General features: G+C 42.3%; 1 protein-coding gene across 2 annotated transcripts in view; it reads left to right on the top strand.

Annotated features, from left to right (window-relative positions):
- LOC138665532 (heparan-alpha-glucosaminide N-acetyltransferase-like) overlaps nucleotides 1-18,376 on the top strand; it is a 1,558,440-nt gene that overhangs the window by 392,204 nt on the left and 1,147,860 nt on the right. For both annotated transcript variants that reach the window (XM_069753108.1, XM_069753109.1), the window contains exon 7: nucleotides 2,735-2,817. In XM_069753108.1, the coding sequence (XP_069609209.1) occupies nucleotides 2,735-2,817 (83 nt within the window). The remainder of the gene's footprint in view (nucleotides 1-2,734; nucleotides 2,818-18,376) is intronic.

The raw sequence follows: 18,376 nt of genomic DNA on the forward strand, positions 1-18,376 counted from the left end.
TCTCTCAGTTTGTCTCCCATAGTTGAGGTCTACCTATGATGTAAATTACAGACGCCTCTCATCTTTTTAAGTGGTGGAACTTGCACTATTGCTGACTGACTAAATACTTTTTTGCCCCACTGTACATATTTAATGAATGAAAACGTTAAAGGTACTGCTGCTTTAATGAAGACCTGTCACAGGTCACAATTGGCCAGTTTTCGCTCTTGTTTTATTCCCTCTGTCCCTGAGTATTCAGTTCTTCCCTTTTTTTCTTTAGAGTTCCAGAGATGTGGAACTTTTAATTTAGTTAAAGTTTTTACTGTCGTCACCAAGAGATCATTGCTGATAGGGTGATTATGCAGATCAGACTAAAGACACGCACCCAGAGAATCCTGTGAGCAACACCCCATTGTAAAGGTTACATAAAAAAAGAACAAAAATCAGTGGGAATAAAATAAGAGCAAAAATGTAATAATGAGGAAATGAATTCTGTCTCTGCCACAATGCTATAGGCCAGTGATGGAGAACCTTTTAGAGACCGAGTGCTCAAACTGCAATCCAAAACCCTCTTATTTATCACAAAGTGCAGATACAGCAATTTAACCAGAACACTGAGATTTTAGGGTAGAATGAAAACTCGTACATTAGTATGCTATAGAGTCTACAGCAAAGAGTTTGTAAGCGCTGCACTCCAAGAATAAGACGCTAGCCTCTGGTTGTAGTCAAGGTCTTTTCTTGATAATGGAGAGGATTTTTAATCAAAAGTAAAATTGCAAAGTTGTTTGTTTTTGCAAATTCTTTGCGATTGTAATCCTTTATCACGATGAGAACAAACCCTATAAGGCAGGGATGTCAAACTCAGAGAGAGTCAAAGTTAAAAGCTTGGACAAAGTCACGGGCCATCCTTGATATTTGTTAAAATAATGTCTACAATTGAGTAAGTTTTTCCTTATCAAATAAAACGATTAACTTTTTGAATTATAGTGGAATAATATGTTATGTAAGAGCAGTAAAAAGAATATGGCCCAATGGCTTAATTTAAATACCGTATTTTTCGGATGATAAGACACACTTTTGTCCCCAAAATTTTTTGGGGAAAATGGGGGTGCATCTTATAATGCGGATATACCTTACCGACCGCGGTGGAGCAGGGTCCCAGAGTCGTGGCTGGAGGAGGAAAGAGTGGCGGGTTGCTGCAGGCCGCAGGTGGTATTCGGATGTGCGGCACATTACTGCGGGTGTCTGGTGTTACGGGTGCTGTTCGGAGTTGCGGGGGCTCTGCCAACATTTTGTGAAAGGCCAGAGCACCCGCAGTTCCATAGTTTCCATGTGGTGGACTCTGGGGAAAATGGCTGTCAAGGGCGGTGCATGTGCAGATGGAAATCTTGACATCAAGATCTCAGGAGATGAGATCTCAGCGCTGAGATTACATCTCCAGAGATCTTGATGCTGAGATCTCCATCTGCACATGCACAGCCTCCGGCAGCCATTTTCCCGGAGTCCACCGCATTGGAAACCATGGAACTGCGTGGGCTCTGGCCTTCCACGAAATGAAGGCAGAGCCCCCGCAACTCCGGACACCACCCACAGTGGCGCTTCACACATCCAAACATTCCCTCATACCAGCCTGCAGCAACGCTCCACTCTTGCCTCCTCCAGCAGCGACCCTGGGACCCCGCTTGACCGCAGCCACCACCTCCGGTAAGCAATAATTTTCCTATCTTTCTCCTTAAAATTTGGGGTGCGTCTTGTAATCCAGAGCATCTTATAATCTGAAAAATATGGTATATAATAACAAATAATAACAAGCCTTGTTTAAAACAGATAATAAAGTATGATGCAAACAAAAGTGCCTTCAAACACAGTATGATACCCCCACAGTGAACTCCTCCATATCCACAGTATGATGATCTTACTGTACTCCCCTCCCTCAATTCCCCCAACAAAGAATGGTAACCCTATCACAGTATGATTCTCCAACTCTAATCCCCACACTGCTCTACATGCAGTATAATGGACAGAAAAAGTCCTCCATACAGTGCAATGGCTCCACATAGTCCTCCATTCAGTGTAATGGGTCCCACATAGTGCTCCATACAGTATAACAGGGTCATGCATTGCCTTCCATAGAGCATAATGGCCCTACATAGTGCTACCTACAGTATAATGGGCCCTATACAGTATAATGCTCTCTATATATAATAGTGCTCTATACAGTATAATGGCTCCACATAGTGCTCCATACATTATTATGGGCACCACATAGTCCTCCAAACAGTATAATAGCCCCACATAGTGCACCATACAGTATTATGGGTACCACATGGTCCTCTATACAGTATAATGGCCCCACATAAAGCTCCATACAGTATAATAGGTCCCACGTAGTCCTCTATACAGTATAATGGCCCCACATAGTGCTCCATACAGTATAATGGCCCCACATAGTGCTGCATACTGTATAATGGCTCCACATAGTGCTTCATACAATATAATGTCCCCACATAGTGCTTCATACTGTATAATGGGCCCACATGATGCTGCATACTGTACAATGGCCCCACATAGTGCTTCAGACAATATAATGTCCCCATTTGATGCCCCATACTGTATAGTGTGCCAACATAGTGCTCCATACAGAATAATATCCTCACATTAAAAAAAAATCCTCACCTCTGCCCGTTCCGACCCTGATCTGGTCTCCTTGCACAAGCTTTCAGTAAATGAATCATCTCCTTCTGTTTTGATACAGGAACCTGAAGTACCAGTCAATGAAAGACAACATGCTGATGCTCCCAAACAGAGACGACTGCTTTCTCTGGATACATTTAGGGGGTAATATATTATTAGTCTTTATACTGCTATAAAGTTAAATTATTTCTATATAATATTATCACCTGTAAGATCTGTGATGACATCAGTTAAACACTTTATATTGTGGAATATAACAATATAAAATAGATTTCTTGGAGCTGTTGTGAAGGTGGATAGCTTCTTGTCATACGGTTTGCTTTCATCTTAGCTTAGTGCTGAACCAACCAAAAACTGACACATCTTTTCATATGCTCAATATTTAGTTAACAGTGACATAAAAACAATTGTATTTTGTTGTCAGTGTAACATGCGGCTTCCATTGTGGATTTGGTGCAGATTTCTCCCTATCCATTACAAATTAGCACGAAGAATAGACATTCTCCAGATTAAACAATCCATAATGCAGGGAAATTAGCTGCAGTGTGTGGATGACATTTTTCAAATCTTATTTTCTTTGATGCTACTGTAATCTGATATGGATGATCAAACCGAGAGGGAAATTCATTAACCAACCCAAAATGTGTGATTCTTCCCATGAATTCACGTCGAACATGTCCATTCATCAACTAAATCTTTGATGGGCACAGAACTGGTGCTTGTTTTTAGTTTTGGTGAAAGACAACCTTTCACCAAATATTTAATCTGGACACACAATGTAATAGTGGCTGCACAGTTGAATTTAATATATATATATATAATAGTGAATGTATAAGGAAATAGAGCGCACTCGCCGATCGTCCAGTGCAGGAATCTTTACTCAAACATCGTGCTGTACATCTTCACGACCGGGGGTGCTGTACGGAGAGTGCGGCAAAGCGGGACGACGGCCGTTTCACGCCTGGCTGGCACTTCAACGGGTCAGCACGATGTTTGAATAAAGATTCCTGCACTGGATGATCGGCGAGTGCGCTCTATTTCCTTATACATTCACTATTTCATATGGACTTTTCTCCAGCGGAGCTACGCACCCAAGATCAGATATCCTGGCTTTACACAGGTGAGCGGTTCCCACTTTGTTCTTCCTGGCAGTGGTGCTGTCTGGCTGTTCCTTTTGTATTTGCTATATATATATATATATATATATATATATATATATATATATATATATATGTGTGTATGTATGTATGTATATATATATATATATATATGCATATATATATATATATATATATGTATATATATATATATATATACAGTGGGGCAAAAAAGTATTTAGTCAGTCAGCAATAGTGCAAGTTCCACCACTTAAAAAGATGAGAGGCGTCTGTAATTTACATCATAGGTAGACCTCAACTATGGGAGACAAACTGAGGGAAAAAAATCCAGAAAATCACATTGTCTGTTTTTTTTATCATTTTCTTTTGCATATTATGGTGGAAAATAAGTATTTGGTCAGAAACAAACAATCAAGATTTCTGGCTCTCACAGACCTGTAACTTCTTCTTTAAGAGTCTCCTCTTTCCTCCACTCATTACCTGTAGTAATGGCACCTGTTTAAACTTGTTATCAGTATAAAAAGACACCTGTGCACACCCTCAAACAGTCTGACTCCAAACTCCACTATGGTGAAGACCAAAGAGCTGTCAAAGGACACCAGAAACAAAATTGTAGCCCTGCACCAGGCTGGGAAGACTGAATCTCCAATAGCCAACCAGCTTGGAGTGAAGAAATCAACAGTGGGAGCAATAATTAGAAAATGGAAGACATACAAGACCACTGATAATCTCCCTCGATCTGGGGCTCCACGCAAAATCCCACCCCGTGGGGTCAGAATGATCACAAGAACGGTGAGCAAAAATCCCAGAACCACGCAGGGGGACCTAGTGAATGAACTGCAGAGAGCTGGGACCAATGTAACAAGGCCTACCATAAGTAACACACTACGCCACCATGGACTCAGATCCTGCAGTGCCAGATGTGTCCCACTGCTTAAGCCAGTACATGTCCGGGCCCGTCTGAAGTTTGCTAGAGAGCATTTGGATGATCCAGAGGAGTTTTGGGAGAATGTCCTATGGTCTGATGAAACCAAACTGGAACTGTTTGGTAGAAACACAACTTGTTGTGTTTGGAGGAAAAAGAATACTGAGTTGCATCCATCAAACACCATACCTACTGTAAAGCATGGTGGTGGAAACATCATGCTTTGGGGCTGTTTCTCTGCAAAGGGGCCAGGACGACTGATCCGGGTACATGAAAGAATGAATGGGGCCATGTATCGTGAGATTTTGAGTGCAAACCTCCTTCCATCAGCAAGGGCATTGAAGATGAAATGTGGCTGGCTCTTTCAACATGACAATGATCCAAAGCACACCGCCAGGGCAACGAAGGAGTGGCTTCGTAAGAAGCATTTCAAGGTTTTGGAGTGGCCTAGCCAGTCTCCAGATCTCAACCCTATAGAAAACCTTCGGAGGGAGTTGAAAGTCTGTGTTGCCAAGCGAAAAGCCAAAAACATCACTGCTCTAGAGGAGATCTGCATGGAGGAATGGGCCAACATACCAACAACAGTGTGTGGCAACCTTGTGAAGACTTACAGAAAACGTTTGACCTCTGTCATTGCCAACAAAGGATATATTACAAAGTATTGAGATGAAATTTTGTTTCTGACCAAATACTTATTTTCCACCATAATATGCAAATAAAATGTTAAAAAAACAGACAATGTGATTTTCTGGATTTTTTTTTCTCAGTTTGTCTCCCATAGTTGAGGTCTACCTATGATGTAAATTACAGACGCCTCTCATCTTTTTAAGTGGTGGAACTTGCACTGTTGCTAACTGACTAAATACTTTTTTGCCCCACTGTATATATAGACATAATTTTTTTATTTTTTTTATTTTAATCCTCTTCATTGCAGAGATATTATCCCCTAGTGAATGAATTTGCGATATGTCAAAGTGGGTGTTAGCAGATAGTTTTGACTGGCAGTGTATATAATTTCCCTGTATAATCCTGACCAATTATAAGCAGGTAGCAACACACTGGGATAATAAGAACACCCACCACCATAGTTTAGAGCAGATTTCTTAGTGTGTGACGTGTAATGATACAGTTCTGATCTCCTGGTCTAACCTGCTGCATGAGTCAGAGAGGGGAGAGGGAGCAGCACAGTTGAGTTTAGCTGTGTCACATTACAAACCCTTCAGCTCTCTTACTCTCATAGCTAGGGTTGAGTGATACCTTCCGATATCCTGAAGTATCGGTATCGGATTGGATCGGCCGATATCCAAAAAATATCGGATATCGCCGATACCGATACCCGATACCAATGCAAGTCAATGGGACACAAATATCGGAATGTAAATAAGCCCTTTCTGTCCTTCTACATCCTGTTCTGGAGGGGGGAAGAGTGTGGGCGGTGCGTGGGCGGACAATGTGTGTGTCTGTTTGAGTAGGCGGAGTCTGTGCGGGCCTGCCGGGGCTCTGTGTGGGCCTGCTGGGGCTCTGTGTGGGCCTGTCAGGGCTCTGTGCGGGCCTGTCGGGGGTCTGTACGGGCCTGCTGGGGCTCTGTGCGGGCTGCCGGTGCTCTGTGCGGGCTGCCAGGGCTTTGTATGGTCTGCCGGGGTTCTATGCGGGCTGCCGGGGGTCTGTGCAGGCTGCCGGCGGTCTGTGCGGGCTGCCGGGGGTCTGTGCGGCCTGCTGGGGCTCTTTGCGGGCTGCTGGGAGTCTGTGTGGGCCTACCGGGGCTCTGTGCGGGCTGCCGAGGCTCTGTGCGGGCTGCCGGGGGTCTGTGCGTGTGTGCAGGCATCGTCCGATGGGACTACAAGTCCCATCGGACGATGCCTGCTACAGTGACAGTGATTGACACATTAGCCAATGATGGGACAGTAGTAGTTCCATCATCCGGCTAATGTGTTTACATACAATACATACATACATACATACATACAGATACATCTATGTATCTATAGATATATCTATCTATAAATATATCTATAGATAGATATATCCATAGATATATGATAGAAAGGCCGATGTTTCTAAGGCTACTTTCACACTTGCGTTTTTAGCAATCCGTCGCAATCCGTCATTTTGGGAAAAAAACGGATCCTGCAAATGTGCCCGCAGGATGCGTTTTGTACCCATAGACTTGTATTAGCGATGGATCGCGACAGATGGCCACACGTTGCGTCCGTCATGCAACGGATCCGTCGTGTTTTGGCGGACCGTCGGCATGAAAAAACATTCAAGTGAACTTTTTTTGTCCGTCGTGTCTGCCATTTTCTACCGCGCATGTGTGGCCAAAACTCCGCCCCATCCTCCCCGGACTTCAGAATGGGCAATGGATGCATTGAAAAACTGCATCCGCTGCCCACGTCGGGGCTCAAATTTCAGAGCGTGCGTCGGTACGTTGGCCCGACGCATAGCGACAGACCCGTACCGACACAAGTGTGAAAGAGGCCTTAATGAGCGTTTAATTTAAAAAAATGGAAAAAATTGCGTGGGCTCCCGCGCAATTTTCTGCGCCAGAGGGGTAAAGCCGACGGCCGGGGGCGAATATTTGAAGCCTGCTATGAATATCAGCCCGCAGCTGTCTGCGTAGCCTTTACTGGCTATTAAAATAGGGGGACCCCCCAAAAAATGACGTGCGGTCCCCCTATATTTTATAGCCAGAAAGGCTATGCAGAAAGCTGTGGGCTGATATTCATAGCCTAGAGAGGGGCCATGGATATTGTCCCCCCCCCGGCTACAAATACCAGTCTGCAGCCGCCCCAGAAATGGCGCACCTGTAAGATGCGCCAATTTCGGCACTTAGCCCCTCTCTTCCCACTCCCGTGTAGCGGTGGGATATGGGGCAATAAGGGGTTAATGTCACCTTGCTATTGTAAGGTGACATTAAGCCTGGTTAATAACGGTGAGGCGTCAATAAGACGCCTATCCATTATTAATCCAATAGTAATAAAGGGTTAATAAAACACACACACATTAGGAAAAAGTATTTTAATATTCTTCATTTAACCATACTTACCATACTTTAGCGCCTGCAAAAAGCGTAAAATAATAAACCGTATACTACCTGTCCGCCGTAGTCCAATTAATAACGAGTGTCCCACAACAATCTCCCCTATAAAACAGTGACATCGGGTGATGTCACTGCTCTATAGGACCCTCAGTGACACACTGACAGGAGACAATGGCTCCTGCAGTGCATCACTGAGGTTACTATAGTTCAAAATCTCACTTTATGGCAATTGCTGGGTGGGAAAATTTCTCTCACAGCAATGCCAAAAGTGAGACTAGGGACTATTTTTTTACAGCGGTGGAGGAATACTGTGCAGAAGGATTCCTTCCTCCCATCATTGTGTTCCTGGAGCCCCTGGAGAGCGGTCGCATCAGGTGATGCTGCCGTTCTCTACGGGATACGGGAGATCGTCGTAGGACACTCGTGGATTTCTGCGAATCAGGGAGTATATTGGTTGTTTGTTATTTTAACCCCTCTGTGACCTTAGACGTACTATCCCGTCGAAGTGCCCTGGGCTTATCTGACCCTGGACGGGATAGTACGTCATAGCCGATCGGCTGCTTATCGCAGCTGACATCCGGCACTATGTGCCAGGAGCGGTCACGGACCGCCCCCGGCACATTAACCCCTGGCACACCGCGATCAAACATGATCGCGATGTGCCGGCGGTGCAGGGAAGCACCGCGCAGGGAGGGGCCTCCCTGCGGGCTTCCCTGAGCCCCCCGCAGCAACGCGATGTGATCGCGTTGCTGCGAGGGTCTTACATCCCTCCCTGCTCCCTCCAGCCCCGGATCCAAGATGGCCGCGGATCCGGGTCCTGCAGGGAGGGAGGTGGCTTCACAGAGCCTGCTCAGAGCAGGCACTGTGAAGGCTGCAGCGCTGCATGTCAGATCAGTGATCTGACAGAGTGCTGTGCAAACTGTCAGATCACTGATCTGTGATGTCCCCCCCCTGGGACAAAGTAAAAAAGTAAAAAAAATTTTTTCCAAATGTGTAAAAAAAAATAAAAAAAAATATTCCAAAATAATGAAAAAAAAATATATATATTATTCCCATAAATACATTTCTTCATCTAAATAAAAAAAAAAAAACAATAAAAGTACACATATTTAGTATCGCCGCGTCCGTAACGACCCGACCTATAAAACTGTCCCACTAGTTAACCCCTTCAGTAAACACCGTAAGAAAAAAAAAAAAAAACGAGGCAAAAAACAACGCTTTATTATCATACCGCCGAACAAAAAGTGGAATAACACGCGATCAAAAGGACAGATATAAATAACCATGGTACCGCTGAAAACATCATCTTGTCCCGCAAAAAACGTGCCACCACACAGCATCATCAGCAAAAAAATAAAAAAGTTATAGTCCTGAGAATAAAGCGATGCAAAAATAATTATTTTTTCTATAAAATAGTTTTTATCGTATAAAAGCGCCAAACCATAAAAAAATGATATAAATGAGGTATCGCTGTAATCGTACTGACCCGAAGAATAAAACTGATTTATCAATATTACCAAACGCGGAACGGTATAAACGCCTCCCCCAATAGAAATTCATGAATAGCTGGTTTTTGGTCATTCTTCCTCACAAAAATTGGAATAAAAAGCGATCAAAAAATGTCACGTGCCCGAAAATGTTTTCAGTAAAAACGTCAACTCGTCCCGCAAGACCTCACATGACTCTGTGGACCAAAATATAGAAAAATTATAGCTCTCAAAATGTGGTATTCCAAAAAATATTTTTTGCAATAAAAAGCGTCTTTCAGTGTGTGACGGCTGCCAATCATAAAAATCCGCTAAGAAACTCGCTATAAAAGTAAATCAAACCCCCCTTCATCACCCCCTTAGTTAGGGAAAAATAAAAAAAATGTATTTATTTCCATTTTCCCATTAGGGCTAGGGTTAGGGCTAGGGTTAGGGCTAGGGCTAGGGTTAGGGCTAGGGTTAGGGTTAGGGCTAGGGTTAGGGTTAGGGTTAGGGTTAGGGCTAGGGTTAGGGTTAGGGCTAGGGTTAGGGCTAGGGTTAGGGCTAGGGTTAGGGCTAGGGCTAGGGTTAGGGCTAGGGTTAGGGCTAGGGTTAGGGCTAGGGTTAGGGCTAGGGTTAGGGTTAGGGCTAGGGTTAGGGTTGGGGCTACAGTTAGGGTTGGGGCTAAAGTTAGGGTTAGGGTTTAGATTACATTTACAGTTGGGAATAGGGTTGGGATTAGGGTTAGGGGTGTGTCAGGGTTAGAGGTGTGGTTAGGGTTACCGTTGGAATTAGGGTTAGGGGTGTGTTTAGATTAGGGTTTCAGTTATAATTGGGGGGTTTCCACTGTTTCGGCACATCAGGGGCTCTCCAAACACGACATGGCGTCCGATCTCAATTCCAGCCAATTCTGCGTTGAAAAAGTAAAACAGTGCTCCTTCCCTTCCGAGCTCTCCCGTGTGCCCAAACAGTGGTTTACCCTCACATATGGGGTATCAGCGTACTCAGGACAAATTGGACAACAACTTTTGTGGACCAATTTCTCCTGTTACCCTTGGGAAAATACAAAACTGGGGGCTAAAAATAATTTTTGTGGGAAAACAAAAGGATTTTTTATTTTCACGGCTCTGCGTTATAAACTGTAGTGAAACACTTGGGGGTTCAAAGTTCTCACAACACATCTAGATAAGTTCATTGAGGGGTCTAGTTTCCAATATGGGGTCACTTGTGGGGGGTTTCTACTGTTTAGGTACATTAGGGGCTCTGCAAACGCAATGTGACGCCTGCAGACCAATCCATCTAAGTCTGCATTCCAAATGATGCTCCTTCCCTTCCGAGCCCTCCCATGCCCCCAAACGGTGGTTCCCCCCCACATATCAGGTATCAGCGTACTCAGGACAAATTGGACAACAACATTTAGGGTCCAATTTCTCCTGCTAACCTTGGAAAAATACAAAACTGGGGGCTAAAATATAATTTTTGTGGAAAAAAAAATATTTTTTATTTGCACGGCTCTGCGTTATAAACTGTAGTGAAATACTTGGGGGTTCAAAGCTCTCACAACACATCAAGATGCGATCCTTAGGGGGTCTACTTTCCAAAATGGTGTCACTTGTGGGGGGTTTCTACTGTTTAGGTACATTAGGGGCTCTGCAAACGCAATGTGACGCCTGCAGACCATTCCATCTAAGTCTGCATTCCAAATGGCGCTCCTTCCCTTCCGAGCCCTCCCATGCGCCCAAACGGTGGTTCCCCCTCACATATGGGGTATCAGCGTACTCAGGACAAATTGGACAACAACTTTTGAGGTCCAATTTCTTCTCTTACCCTTGGAAAAATAAAAAATTGGGGGCAAAAATATAATTTTTGTGAAAAAATATGATTTTTTATTTTTACGGTTCTGCAATATAAACTTCTGTGAAGCACTTGGTGGGTCAAAGTGCTCACCACACATCCAGATAAGTTCCTTAGGGGGTCTACTTTCCAAAATGGTGTCACTTGTGGGGGGTTTCAATGTTTAGGCACATCAGTGGCTCTCCAAACGCAACATGGCGTCCCATCTCAATTCCTGTCAATTTTGCATTGAAAAGTCAAACGGCGCTCCTTCCCTTCCGAGCTCTCCCATGCGCCCAAACAGTGGTTTACTGCCACATATGGGGTATAAGCGTACTCAGGACAAATTGGACGACAACTTTTGGGGTCCATTTTCTCCTGTTACCCTTGGTAAAATAAAACGAAGTAAATTTTTTGTGTAAAAAAGTTAAATGTTCATTTTTATTTAAACATTCCAAAAATTCCTATTAAACACCTGAAGGGTTAATAAACTTCTTGAATGTGGTTTTGAGCACCTTGAGGGGTGCAGTTTTTAGAATGGCGTCACACTTGGGCATTTTCTATCATATAGACCCCTCAAAATGACTTCAAATGAGACGTGGTCCCTAAAAAAAAATGGTGTTGTAAAAATGAGAAATTGCTGGTCAACTTTTAACCCTTATAACTCCCTAAGAAAAAAAAATTTGGTTCCAAAATTGTGCTGATGTAAAGTAGACATGTGAGAAATGTTACTTATTAAGTATTTTGTGTGACATATCTCTGTGATTTAATTGCATAAAAATTCAAAGTTTGAAAATTGCGAAATTTTCAAAATTTTCGCCAAATTTCCGTTTTTCTCACAAATAAACGCAGGTACTATCAAAGAAATTTTACCACTATCATGAAGTACAATATGTCACGAGAAAACAATGTCAGAATCACCAGGATCCGCTGAAGCGTTTCGGAGTTATAACCTCATAAAGGGACAGTGGTCAGAATTGTAAAAATTGGCCTGGTCATTGACGTGCAAACCACACTTGAGGGTAAAGGGGTTAATATTTTTTACAGGTGACACTGGCTTCGGGGAACAAAGTGACAAGTGATGGCGAGTATGTAATCTATGTTTAATGTACTGTATGTCTATATGTATGTATTGTATGTAATGTATGAATGTAGTGTATGTAGTATGTATGTAGTATGTATGCATGTAGTATGTATGTATGTATGTAGTATGTATGTATGTAGCATGTATGCAGTATGTATGCAGTATGTATGTATGTAGTATATAGTATATATGTAGTATGTTGTATGTATGTAGGATGTAGTATGTATGTAGTATGTTGTATGTATGTATTTATGTAGTATGTATGTAGTATGAATGTAGTATGTATGTAGTATGTATGTACTGTATGCAGTATGTATGCAGTATGTAGCATGTATGTAGTATGTGTGCAGTATGTATGTAGTATGTTGTATATATGTATGTATGTAGTATGTATGTAGTATGTATGTAGTATTTTTTATTTTTTTTACATTCAACACATTAGCCGGATGATGGGACTACTACTGTCCCGTCATTGGCTAATGTGTCAATCACTCTCACTGTAGCAGGCATCGTCCGATGGGACTTGTAGTCCCATCGGACGATCCCTGCACACACGCACAGAGCCCCGGCAGGCCCGCTCAGACCCCCGGCAGCCCACACAGACCCCTGGCAGCTCGCACAGAGCGCCGGCAAGCCAGCACAGACCCCCGACAGGCCGCACAGACCCCCCATGGTCACACACAGACCCCGCTCGCACACACAGACACGCAGTCTCTACCCACGCACCGCCCGCACTCCATTATAGTGCATCATTGCACTATAGGAACTTCCGATTCCGGTATCCGATATCGCAAAAGTATCGTAACTTGGTATCAGAATTCCGATGAAACGAATATCAGCCGATACCCGATATTTGCAGTATCGGAATGCTCAACAGTCATAGCACATTGACCAGTGCTGTACTTCCCTAACCCGCACTGCATGTCAGGGTATCTGTCAGTAATAACATTTATGTCTTCTGTGGTCTTTGCAACTTGCAGCCCCTCTGTAGTGAGATTAGGGCTGTCATTATCTCTCACACACAAGGAGCATAGAACATTTTGCTACTGCGTGCAGTGTAATGACATCCCTTACTTACAAGTTTCCATTTGAAATGACTTTAGTTTTGTGCCATGTCTGTGATCTGCTTTTTTTCTACAAAATTAAACAAATGAATAAACATCCTCCAAGGCCGGTGATTATATAATTTTTGCCAGGGGTTGTATACAGATCCTTCTACTGATGCTAGCCTACTAGACAGAAGACAAAGCACAGAATTATAATTGATCAACATTCTAACTTTAAATTATGACTGCATTTTATAATAAAAGATCTTGCAAGAAAATTGTATTTTATGTATAGTCTTGTTCTCTGGTACATGAAATATGTAAGGTGACATATTCAGCATGATGATAAGGGAGATGTGAAAAAGAAGCTACTGTAAGTTTTGCATTTTGGCTTTCTGCAGAGCTCATTTATCTAGCAGTAAGTAAGCAGCAAAATACACATTTTCCCTGTAATTTGCTGCAGAGATTTTCTGTCCAGTCATTCTATGGGCATGATCAGCCTGGCTTTAGAAGCTATAGAGGATGGGGTAATTGTAGGACATTATCCTGTGCATGCTAAACAGCCTCCATTAATTATATTAGTTCTTTCTATAGTGTTTATATAGCTGTATTTAAAGGGAACCCGTCACCGGGTTTGGCTGCTACGAGTTACTGCCACAACCTTTCAGGGCTGATATACAGCTTTCTATAATGCTGTATATCTGCCCCCAACCTGACCTGTAAGAGAAGGAAAATATCTTTTATTATACTCACATGCGGGGCGGTCCAGTCCGAGTAGTGACGATCTTCTTGGTCCGGCGCCTCTCAACTTCTTACAACAGATTGGATCGTCCTGCAGATGAGTACACTGTGTGCATAATTATTAGGCAAGTTGTATTTTGATCACATGATACTTTTTATACATGTTGTCCTACTCCAAGCTGTTCAGGTTTGAGAGCCAACTACCAATTAAGTAAATCAGGTGATGTGCATCTCTGTAATGAGGAGGGGGGTTGTCTAATGACATCAAAACCCTATATAAGGTGTGCTTAATTATTAGGCAACTTCCTTTCCTTTGGCAAAATGGGTCAGAAGAGAGATTTGATGGGCTCTGAAAAGTCCAAAATTGTGAGATGTCTTGCAGAGGGTTGAAATTGCCAAACTTTTGAAGCATGATCACCAAACAATCAACCGTTTCATGGCAAATAGCCTACAGGGTCGCAAGAAACGTGTTGGGCAAAAAAGGCGCAAAATAACTACCCATGAATTGAGGAAAATCAAGAGTTGAAGCTGCTAAGATTCCATTTGCCACCAGATTTGCCATATTTCAGAGCCACATATAATTCCCATAGTCCTATTTCAGACAGGCTGAAGTCACTTCAAATATCAATAACTCACATATTCCTTGGTGAAAAAATAGATCCCAAAGGAAAAACAAAGTGCAGAGAAGAAGATATGATTAAAAATTATTATATTTATTAACAAACATTAAAAGCGTAACAATCAAATACACCAAGTTGGGACAAAAAGATAGGGGGGATGTATGCCACCAGACAAAATCTGGGGAGACGAACCTACTGCAAGCCACCGTAGGTAAATATGATGAAATTTTAAACCCCGGGGGGTCACATATAATATTATAAATAGTGACACCAATGCATGTAACCGGGAAGCACAACACAGCACAATCAAAAAAATGACTCCCCGCAGTAGAACATTAACTAATATATGACCACTATAAATAGTTCTTCCATATACACTGACACATGAAAACCTACAATTATATCCAGTAGTGCAAAAGGGTTATGCTAACAGACTGGAGGGTAGATTCCCTGTGAAGAGACAGAGGAGGAGAAGTTCCTACTGATAGTAATGAAGGAGAACCGTGCAGATGATCGCTGAGTTATTTACCTGCATTATGAATGGAGGTGCAGAGAAGTGCCTAACACAGGTGGCAGGAGGCAGGTGCGGATCCCCGGCGCCCAACAAGCGCTGTTTCGCCGTAGCTTCTTCTAGTGGGGGCGAGTATCCCATATCGGGGCCCCACCTTAGCAACTGTGCGGTATATACTCTTTGGCACCATCGCTCTCATTCTTTAAGTCCCCCTTGTTCACATCTGACAGCTGTCAATTTGCCTCCAACACTTTTCCTTTCACTTTTTCCCCATTATGTAGATAGGGGCAAAATTGTTTGGTGAATTGGAAAGCGCGGGGTTAAAATTTCACCTCACAACATAGCCTATGACGCTCTCGGGGTCCAGACGTGTGACTGTGGCTGTAGCTGCAACGGTTCAAATGCCAATCCCGGACATACACACACACACACACACACATTCAGCTTTATATATTAGATTAAGGTGGGAGCTAATGAGCTCAGCTCATTGAGCTATGGATAAATGCAAATAATAGAACTAGAAGGCCAAGCTCCATTGAAGGACTAACAGGTTGAATTAGGTAAATCAAATCTTCTTGTATTTTCCCAGGAAAGTCAATTAGTGGAGAAGATATTCTCCACAATGTTACTATTCCTTACTGTGCTATAGGTCCATATAGACGTAAAAACATTTGATGTAAAAAAAAGTAATAAAAGCACATAAGCTTACCTCAACACTCACCTCTCCGGGCTCTCCTCACCGTCACCCGTTTGGTCCTCAGCTCATTTTCAGATCACCGCCACTCATGCTGAAATCCTTGGGACTATCACGCTGGACTGGGCTTTTGGTTTTGATGAGACCTGGGAGGGTTCTATGGTTACACGCACAAGGTCATGGTGCACACTATGATGTCATGATTAGGTGACTTCTTACTCCTTGCAGGAGTTTCAGCATGATGCTGTAACCTGTGTCTTGATTCCGTGAGCTGTGAGTCTTTCCAGGAGTCTCAGTGTGAGCGGTGGCATCTTGCTGAATTCGTATGAAAAAAGGATTTTCCTAAATGTGGATTTTTGTAAAATTTGAGTAGAATGCAGTTCAACACAAATTTATTTGCTCATCTCTGATGATTGGCAGAGATGTTGATCGCACATGTCCGATTTTGGACTGCTAATCACATTTTTCTTTCTAAGATAAGCCAATTACCATCATATCAGATTTCTCATACAGAACACAGGAGTGATTGCCCGAGCGAGCTGTCCTGTTTATGGGAGATTCACTGGAGAAGGCTGTTGGCTGAACGATTGACCGGAACATCATTTTCCTAATGGACATCTAATATGTATGGCCATATTTAGAAGTCTATGATAATGGCAGTCACTCTGGACTAGAAAATATGGCAGTAATCAGGGAGGGGACACATAGAACATTTAAACTATCATTGGCTTCCACCTGATTATCTACGAGTAAGGTATTCATTGCATTGGATTTTTGACAGAGCCCTGTTAGCAAAAATTTAAATATTACACAAAATATTTTTGAGGTAGTCTGTAAGAAGTCTTCAGGTAGCCATGTATTTTAGATATCTAATGAATGCCAAATAAGTTGATAAGTACCTCTTCTTCTAGGTGGAGGGTTATGTTTTCATAGAGGAGAGCATAGTAAACCATTGTCAGATAGTTTTGGTGGCTGTATTTTCTTCAGCTAGTACAAAAATTATTTAGCACCTAAAGAGGACATGTCAACAAGTCAAAAGTGTCTTGTTTTTGCTCTTACTTCTTTCCCTCTGCTGCCCTGAGTATTACATTTTTATTTTTTTAAAACTGACATACGGTCCTAGAAATATGGCTACCAAAAGACATATGCCCAGATAATGCCATGATCCTTTCTCTCATTTCCCCTGGAAAAGTCCATAAAATTTAGCACTTACCCCCCCAGAGTGGACTAAAAATGTATGCATACTTTTGATACAGGAAAGATATATATATCTTGGTACCATGTTAGCCAGTAGATAGAAAAATATTTAGAATTGAGAGTCCTCAGTGTTTGATACCTTTTAATGTTGGAGAGGACAGGACAGTTGTGCTGTTGGAGAGGACAGGGAGCTTCTGATAGTGATACCTCTTAGATTTGGGGGTTTCCTAAAACACAGTAGTGGGGGTCTGGAAAAACGGATTGTAAGCGAGCATCTTTTTGTAGTAAAGAGTGTAATTTCCTTGCAGCTCCCCTTATGGCATTTTTCTGGGCTGTATTGTGCATAAGTATGTGTTTTTTCAGAATTTTTATTAGTCTATGCCTGTTGAAGGGACCTGCATAATCTCGAAAGCTTGCAATTTGTTACCATCTTTTCAGTTAGCCATTAAAAGGTATCAACCACTGAGGACTCTCAATTCTAAATATTTTTCTGTATACTTTTGATGGAAGTAGGTTGATGGTTGATGATTGAACAACAGTTGAACATATAATCACTTGGTGAATGATTATTGGCCAAAAGCAGTTATGCACATTTTAGTCCAGGCAACTAGATGATGGACCGGGAATTGCTTGTCGGGAACTTTTTTTTCAGGAAAGATCTTTTATGAACTATTTAAAATGTTAAATATTTTACATTTGGCAGATTTATTTCTAGAGAATGGAATTTTGACATCTGTTGGCTAAAATGCTGTTGTCAAATTTCTCCACAAATAATAGTCATTTTAGATGAAATAACTTAAAGGATAAAATCCTTTAAAACTCTGCTCTACTAGATTTGAGGCTCTACACTGATACTCTACAGTGACCCAACTGAGTCCATCTCCTGGTTTATTACAATTTTAATCTCCCAATTAGGAAAGCAAACTATAGATCTAAACTACTATAAAAGGAATCAAGAATAATTAAGAATAATTAAGAAAAAAAGGTTCCTCCAAGAAAATAATTTGTACAACACGTTGGACCTACAAGTTACTAATTGCTATAAGAAAGACATTTGTAGATGTCATGCAGCTCCATCTCACAGCTGCCTCTAACCTGCTCATTTTTGCTCTCTATAATATGGCCAGACCTTCTTTTCCTTGCCAGTGAAAATATACTTCCTGGTTTGCTGAAGTTGCTGTGCTGAAGTTGGAGATCGTTGTTGCTGCTGGAGATTGTTGTATGTTCTTTTTGGGTGTATACTTTCCTCATTGTCCTATCACCATTTGGATTGTTCATTCCTACCCCTCACTATATTCCTCTTTACTTTTGGTGTTTTGTATGTTAGTTGCTTTTTGTTATTCCTGGTTGCCTTGCGTGTTTATACACTGCATTTCTGTCACAGGCCTCCTGGGGGTAGGGGACAGCTTAGGAAATAACAGAACAGTA

This window comes from Ranitomeya imitator, chromosome 2 (assembly GCF_032444005.1).
Source record: "Ranitomeya imitator isolate aRanImi1 chromosome 2, aRanImi1.pri, whole genome shotgun sequence".
Lineage (NCBI taxonomy): Eukaryota > Metazoa > Chordata > Amphibia > Anura > Dendrobatidae > Ranitomeya > Ranitomeya imitator.